The 8,517-nt window shown below is 46.7% G+C and overlaps 1 protein-coding gene across 1 annotated transcript; it reads left to right on the forward strand.

Moving 5' to 3' along the window:
* Positions 1 to 1,999: 1,999 nt before the first annotated feature.
* Positions 2,000 to 8,029, forward strand: skida1 (SKI/DACH domain containing 1). The gene has a single exon (XM_051410466.1). It carries the CDS (start codon positions 2,564 to 2,566, stop codon positions 5,069 to 5,071), a length of 2,508 nt encoding a protein of 835 aa, XP_051266426.1. The 5' UTR covers positions 2,000 to 2,563; the 3' UTR covers positions 5,072 to 8,029.
* The last annotated feature ends 488 nt before the right edge of the window (positions 8,030 to 8,517 follow it).

Consider the following 8,517-nt stretch of genomic DNA (forward strand, 5'->3'; position numbering starts at 1 on the left):
GATATTGTCCATGACCACCACGCTCAGTGATTATGTTCAGTCCAGTGTTTTTGTGGACATGATCCAGTCATATTCAAAGGTTTAAAAAGGGGGCTATAATAACAACGCCTACATATATAACACGCTGTTTGATGTAACACCGAGGTAACATCGACGCTATTCGACATACAGTGGTCTGTAAATAAGTAAATAGGCTTAACGCTGTGGTGATGAGCATGCCCAGTCTTGAGTTGGGCCCCATCGCGCACAGCGCTGCCCGTGTGGACCGGGCCACAAGAGATTCACGTGTTTTACTAGATAGCAAAGAGGGAACATAACGCAGGGAGTAATGTAGAAATGTGGCTCATGGGCGAAACAGCGACTCCAAACAGCCTTCTGTAGGCCTACCGGTAATTCAGACAATTAGCCTATATAATATAGTACACAGCCACATTATTTGGACAGCGTTGTGGGCGGCGGCTTCAGCCTGTACGTTTCCTCTGCTTTCTACGTAGCCTGTGCGAGTCTGCGTGTGTGCGTGCGCGCGTGCATGCATACGTCTTTTAAATTGCGTGTTGTTCTTTGTGTGTGTGTGTGTGTGTGTGTGTGTGTGTGTGTGCCTGCGTATGTGCGCATATGCTCATGTGCACGCTCCGGGAAAAGCGATGTGTGTGTGTGTGTGTGTGTGTGTATATTTAGATAATAATATGCACATGCGCATAGATAAAATGTGTCAATGTGTACAAAGTAGTATGACAACAGGAACAAAAGGAGTTCCCAAAAACAGCCCTAGGTGACTCTGTTATGTTCAATAATCCCACAGTTTATGTTCCTCCACCCCTATTATGAAAAGCTACTTGTTGATAGTAACATTATATTTTTAACATAAACGCTACATTGCAATATATTAGACACATTTTTTATAATTGTAGCTCCAAGATCTCCAATTAAAATGTATTTTAACTGACGATCTTGATTGGATTATTTAAGTGGCTACAGCTTTAACCTACATTGTCTGGAAAATCTTGTGGGAAAAGCAACCCTGACTCTGCAGTTTTAGTCCGTCCAATCACTGTTCACGTTTTACCAGGGTGAAAAGTAGGCTACAATTTAACTGGGATATGCCGGTTTAGCATGACTCCACTAAATTTACAAGAATATAATTCCTGAAGTTTGACGGTGTGTATATTTTTGATCTCCAACAATAACAATTGCATGCGTAAATTCACAATATCTTAACAGTGTTACACCACAAAACATTTCAAATGATTTCATACACACACACACACACACACACACACACACCCACTGTAAAGGGAAAAGGTGAGATATAAAAAAAAAACTATTAGAAATGCCGATGGATTTATTAAGGTACAGCGTGAATAATATGGATATAGTCCTACGCAGTCTGAACAAATATTGTAGGATAAGTAGGTCAGTCTATAGTCTACCACCGAGGAAACAATCATATGGAGGAAAAGCTAGAGCCAACAAAAGCAGATGAGTTGAGCCTTGGTCAGGGCAGCAGCCTCGACGTGGAAAAGCAGCTCTCCAAGTGTAAAAAGCAAATGTCTTTGTTTAAGCTGCGCTGCGTTAACACACACCAAACCGTGTAAAATGCCCGGAGTGTGGAGTCATTTTACCAGCATACAATCGATTGCATATAGGACTACTACCGCATGCGTTTTGATGTGGACCGAAAGGAAATAGCACACAATACATTCCAGTCTTATCATGACACTTTGCAGGCTCGGGCTACCTATTCTGGCTGTACACGTACTATGGACCGGGCTTGATTTCCAGCAGCTCTTTATTCAGCTATTGAAATATGAACTTGTCATAACTTATTTACCCAAGCAGCGGAGTCTGTGGGCACAATTGTAAACTATTGTAATGGCAGGGTGTGGAAGGGGGTGGGGATGGAATATCCATTTTTATTGCATCACCTGTCAGCGGCGTCCAATGGGCGTCGACTCCGAGGGCATTAATTGATGAAGGTGTCTCCAGTCTGGCGCACCTCCCCTCTCTGTCATTTTATTTGTGGCTCAACCAGCAGCCAGAATAGCAGCTGCATTTTAGCTCTTATTCTGTTTCTCTCTGTCTCGGACTCTCTCTCTCTCTCTCTTTCTCCCTCCCCTCCACCCGCACAACTCCCTCTCCCTCTCCCTCCCTCTCTCTCTCTCTCTCTCTCTCTCTCTCCTCGCTATTTTATCCCTCTGGCTGAGGCAGTGGTGTACACCTACCCCTCGTCCTGCTGCCGTCCAGAGGGGAGTGGAGCCGGCAGAGGCAGGTAGCAGCAGCCCCGGCTTGGTGGACGCATCCGTCGCATTCCTCCACCATGCCGGACCCGGGCAAGAGGCGACGAGTGGATGCTGTCGGCTCATTCAACCTATTAGACACCGGCAGCTCCATTTAACTCTGCATGTCAAAGTTTGCATTTTCATGACGCAGCAGCAGCAGTGTGGATGGATTAAAGGTATGAGCAGGATGCCTTGAGCCCGAGACCCCATGCCATTCACTGGTAAATCCATAATATAGTGAGAGTGACTACATGGATTAATACATTGGAGCTGATACATAAAACATGGGAGACCTGGAGTGTGGATTTGAGGAAATGCAAGGAGTGAGATTGGGATACCTGCTCATCAAAGGCAAGCAAATGTTTGCTTTGTCTCAGGTCTTCACCGACCTGCTGAAGAACATCCCTCGGACCACGGTGCACAAGCGCATGGACCACCTGAAGGTGAAGAAGCACCACTGCGACCTGGAGGAGCTGCGGAAGCTCAAAGCAATAAACTCAATAGCTTTCCACGCCGCTAAATGCACTCTCATATCGCGGGAGGACGTGGAGGCTCTGTATATCTCCTGCAAGACTGAGCGGGTGTTAAAGTCCAACAAAAGGAAAGCGAAAGCGGTGTGTTCTCCCGGGGGTGAGGATGCGTCCCCGGGGCTCCTCCGTGCGGACGCCGAGCTGTGGAAGGAAAAAGTTTGGTTTAGTTTGCACGGTGTCCCTGAGACTCTGACGCTTCACAACAAAACCGGCAGGAGGAGAGAGCTGACTCCTTGCCTTACCGACTCCAAACTACCTCAATTTTACCACAAAACCCACGGACGGGAATACCGTTCGGTGACAAAGTCCAGTCACAAACACTTTAAAAACTATGAAACAGCGAAAATAACAGGGAACCGTGTTACTTTGAGCCAAAGGCACTCGTTTTTCCGGAGCGCGGTGAGCCGGCAGCCGGTGGTGCTTCAGTCCGCCATAGCTGCTCAGTCCAGGCTCTCGCGCTCAGCCGGCGACCTACTTCACAAAAGGAAGAGGAGGCGCGAGGGGGGCGGCGGCAGGGACAGCGCGAGGCACTCGTGGAGCAGGAGCAGACACGCGCACCAGCACGTACCACCGGTGCTGCTCGTGCAACCCAAGTCATCCGGCAGTCACGGGACTTCTTTTGGGACTTTTCAACTCGGTCCGGATTACTATCTTGACCCCAGACCTCACCATCATCACCACCACCAGCATCACCATCATCATCATCATCACCACCATGAGCCGACTTTCCCGGAGAGTTACAGTAGCGACACCGAGTCCAGCACCTACTCGGACCGGGCGTACCCGGACTCGGACTTCGGGTCCGGCTTCTCCACCACCAGCAACTCCGGGAGCTCGGAGGAGGAAGAGGAGGGCGAGGACGAAGACGACACGCAGTCAGAGAGTTCAGAGGTCAGCTCGGACGAGGAGGAGAGCTCCTCACAGTCCGACTCGAGCTCCGTTTCGAGCCGTGTTTCGGTCCAGAGCATCCGGTTCAGACGGGCCCGGGTCGGTTCTCTCGCCAAAACTCTCAACACTAGTAAAGCACCTTTGGTCCTGCAGCCCACGTTTCACTACAACAACCAGCAGCAACAAGAGAAACAACACGCACTGGGCCATGTTGCCACTCCACAGACAGGAGACCTCAGGCAGGAGAAACGCCAGAAATGTGAATTTATATGCAGTGAAACTAGAAAGGACTCGGGACCCTTACAGCCACCAAAATTCCACTCAACTGTAGTGGGAGACAGCTTTTTCACCGAGTCCAAAAGGGCGTTTGAGGCTGATCCAAACAGGACTGACCCCGTGGACGAGCCGGCCCCTTATTCACCGGAACCCAACCGGAATAAGACCTTTCACCCCTCACGCAGGACACCGGGGCATCCCACCAAGTGCCCCCCGGGACTGAGCGCACAGTGTGACCACGACAAGCTCCCCAAATGCGCCGACAAAAGGGAGGCGAAAGCTGGCAGCCTGAAACTGCCCACTCCACTGAAAAAAATAAAGACCGAGGCGGAGGAGTCCTGTGTGACCGCCGCCCCCCACTCGGACGGCGACAGGACAGCCTGGACGCCACCCTTCAACCTCCACAATGTGAAAGTTAAAGTGGAGGAAAGCTGTGATGAATATGAATACCAGAGCCAGGCCACTGTAGTCAAATGTAAAGGAGATAAGGCAGAGAGCAGCAATGGCCCGTATCCCATCAAACAAGGGGACTTTTTCGGGGTCAAAGCCACGGAGAGGAGCCCCGATGTGCTCCCCAGGTCCCCCTGTGGTCCTCAGGAATGCTGGAGCACCCAGGACGGCCCATGCGCGGACGAGGGGGAGCACAGGAACAAAAACTGCAGGGCTCCGGTGCTGGGGAATAAGAAACCCCGAGTTTCCAGGGCGCAAACAAAACAAAACGTGCCCAGGGTCAACAAGGCTGCGTCTTCTTTTTCGTCTTCTTCTTCCTCCTCTTCCTCTTCCTCTTCATCCTCCTCCTCTTCTTTTCGTCCCGCGGGCTGCGAGGAAGTATCCGCGGAGGATTTACCGAGCAGACGCAAACGCAGCAGCAACGCGAACACTGTAGCATCGCCTGCTAAAATGCCTTTCAGCCTCATGGCAAATTTCCCATCCCCGCCGTCGCTGGTTGTTGGCAGCGACGGGGATTTGTGCCCTGCTTACTCCCTGAACTCGCTGAGGGGCCCCGGGCCTCCCCCTCCGTCCCACCCCGTGTGGAGGTGGCAGCCGGGCGGCCAGATTCTCCCTCCCCCACACGCTCAGAGAACTAGGAAATACTGAGCTGGTTTTTTAAAAGCTAAAAAAAAATCACAAAAACAAAAGCCCCCACCGCGTCAATCTCCAGACCTAATCGCAGCCCGAGTCTTAACGTGAGCTCACCGAATTGCTCGCAACTTTATCGGCGTTTGTTATTATTATTTTTTTCTTTTTCCCTTTTATTTTCCCTGTGAATGGGTTTACATTCCGCTTTGTTTTGAAGTTTGATCGAGGAAAACCCACGAGATCCCCCTTTTTGGAGCCTCAGAAAACGCCCACAGGACTGTGAGACACCGCTCGTGGATTTACGCTTAAAGGAACTTGTGTTTTACATAAGCTATCAGTCCTAAGCAATATGTTAGGTTCTCCTTATTGTGTTTACTTGACTTTTTTTTATTTTTTATTATTATCATTATTTCTTCTTCGCTTTTCTATGCTCGACCTGTTGGATTGTATGGTGCCAGGGTTTCAGTGGTTTGTGCTTTGTCTGAAAGAGGAAAGGGGTAAAAAAAAAAAAAAGAAAAGAAAAGAAAAGAAAAAAAAAGAAAGAAAACCCCACAGCATTCCTTGAGATGAGGCTACTCTTAATCTATCTGGGACTGCAGAGCAAGCTTGACTTGGTAAATCACGCAAAAAAAAAAAATCAGGGTTTCCCATTCTGTGCCACTTGATATATTTTATATATATCAGAGCTGTGTTTCCTGTCATGACTGTCATACTGATCAGCTTGGCCACAGTGGCCCATGTGTCCAAGTGTTCAATTTTAGAGAATTATAAAAAATAAAAAAAAAGTTTATTAACGTCCATCTATACTCACAGTTACGCCTTTATTAGATTTGACAGGAATGTATTCCTGGTGATTGTGGGCTTTTTGTTTGTTTGTTTGTTCCTGGAGTCCTTGTGATCTGATTTCCAGTCTTGTTTTTATTTCTGCTGAGTATTTCCTGGTCTTCAAACGTGTGAGTTTGCACAGACGCAGGCCCAGACACAACACAGGCCTTATGTACAGACAATCAAACAGAATAAGGCTCAGACCTTCATAGCACGTTAGTTCCCACGACAGAATCAGATTCACGTCCCTCCTGGTCCACGTTGCCACCGATTTCTTCTGCACACCATATTTGTGCCAGGGGGAGTCTGCATTTGCGTTTAGAGCACGAACATTGGTCAAAAATATATATATACAAAACACAACAACATTGTCCAAGAAAGGCTCTTGGGTGGGATGTGATTGAGGAGTCACCGTGGGGGCAGAACAACACCAAAACAGCGTGAAACACCTTCTAGCTACTCTGGCTACTCAGAAACAATGCGACAAAGCACAAGAGATAGGCTTAAATGCATTGCACTTTGATACTGTTGGGGGGTCTGGTTTCAGCTTTAGGGTTTTCTGACCAGCCTGTGAAATGATGTCTGAGATGCTGATAGAAAGAAAAATTGACTTGGATGCAGACACAAAGGCCAAACTGCATTCATTCGACTGCTATTTGAATATTTAGGATTCACCCATATGTGAGTGTCTAACCATGCCATTTGCTGATTTCCTATAATTTAATAATATGCTAATTTCCGTGAAACCACTGTTGTTCATTATTCTATTTTTAGTTGGAGTCATCTGTCTCTATCTGGGCTAGAAAAAAAACGCCAATTATTTGCTATTATTGGCCCAAAATACAATCAGCTTTTAAAATATTGCTCCCTTTATTTGTCACCATTTTTAATGTAGGCTTTTGAATATGGCCGCTCAGTGAATGTAGTATACCCCAGACCTGTTTCATTTAGCCCCTAAATTCAGTAGTAGCTATAGTGTGCACACCTTCTTCTTTTTTTTTTTAAGGACAAATAAATCAAGTGGTTGAAGTCGCACCTACACGTAGGTATTTTAAGTAAATGTGTAGATGTTTTTTAATGGCAGTTCAGGACGCGCTCTGCTAATTGGCAGGCTTTTCTGTCTGCGACAAAGAGAGGCCCAGCTTATGGCGAGCCAGATCACAACAAACCCAAAGCCCGTGAATGATGTCAGCCCCCTCACAAGCACAGCAAAGGGTGCATTCATTCAGAGGATTGTAGAAACTATTTAATGGGTGATTGTTAAAAAAAGAGGGAAAAAAATGTACAAAAAAGTGAGTTTCACTCTGTCTAAATCAGTGTGGATACATATGGTAGATGTTTTAGCCATGTGATTAAAGCACTGCTCTGCAGTCATGAAGCCCCAGTTCACCGTGGGCCTTAATTCTGAGCCTGGATGAGACAATTCAAACTTGAACTTATATATTCTCAGCCTGTGAACTGACTATTTTTGGAAGCCATGACACGAGCTGGTATATGGGCAGGCTAGCAGTAAAACGGAGGGGGTTGCACAGGGTTTGAGGGGGGGTTGCTGTGTTGCAAGAGCGAAGCTTTCAACCTTTAATCCGCATGTCAAAAGCATAGGCTGCACAGGCATAGGAAGAAGAGGAATCGCCTGCGCCCAAAGCAGTGCGGGTTTGCCCCCCTGACGCACCAGCCTATTCTCACGCAGCGCTCACAATGCGCGGCTGAGGGACGGAGATGGTGGTAATGGCCTGTTGGGAGGGCCTTTCCACCGCTAAGACAAATAGCTCTCTGACAGTGACGCTATCAATGTAAACAATTGCATCGTGCAGCAGCTAGAGGCTGCGTGCACACTCTCCCCCCTTCCTCCTCCTCCTCCTCCTCCTCCTCACTTCCCTGCCCTCCTCATTCACTCATTTACTTCGCTTTTTTGATACAATACTTGAGGTCAGGTTTTTGACATGGAATTTGAAGTCACTGGTTGTTTATCTGAAACTGAATATTTATTTTTGTGAATTTTTCTGGGGTTTTCTTGTATATTGATTTCTTTTTGTTGTGAATATATATAGGACAACTGCACTCGAAATGGAAACTTGAACGGTGGATTTCTGAAGCACTTTCCCTTTCTTTTTTAATTATGAAGCATTCATTAAACGCGACTGAGTGTAATTATCCGTCTCTTTCTCTTTATTTTCCTGTTGGACAATCGTATGTTGTTTTGGAAGGGGGGTTAAACAGAGTTAATGATAGGAGAGTCCTATGAAAACAAAGAAGGGAGGTGATTTTAAAACTTTTTATGCGGTTTCCCTTCTTTAACAATCTTTTATTTTGGGAACACAGCTGCTCTTGGGTATATCTTGCACTACTTCGTCATTAAATGTCCCCAAATGTCTTTCCATTTACTCTGTAACACGAGTAATTCCATAATGTTTAAAGTCGTTTAGGGAAAATTAGACATAACCAGTCTTCAATTAAATAACAGATAAGGAGTATGTCCTGAGGCGAAGAGGTGTCAGATTTGAAAGGAAATAGACCCCAAATAGATCTACAGGAGTGCTTATCCACATTGTGGGTAGTTTAAACTAACAATAGAACTAATGATGACTGATGGTGCATATCCCTTTAAAGATGGCAGTATCTTCACTTTGGTTTAAACT

The sequence above is a fragment of the Dicentrarchus labrax genome, unplaced genomic scaffold (assembly GCF_905237075.1).
Source record: "Dicentrarchus labrax unplaced genomic scaffold, dlabrax2021, whole genome shotgun sequence".
Taxonomy (NCBI): domain Eukaryota; kingdom Metazoa; phylum Chordata; class Actinopteri; family Moronidae; genus Dicentrarchus; species Dicentrarchus labrax.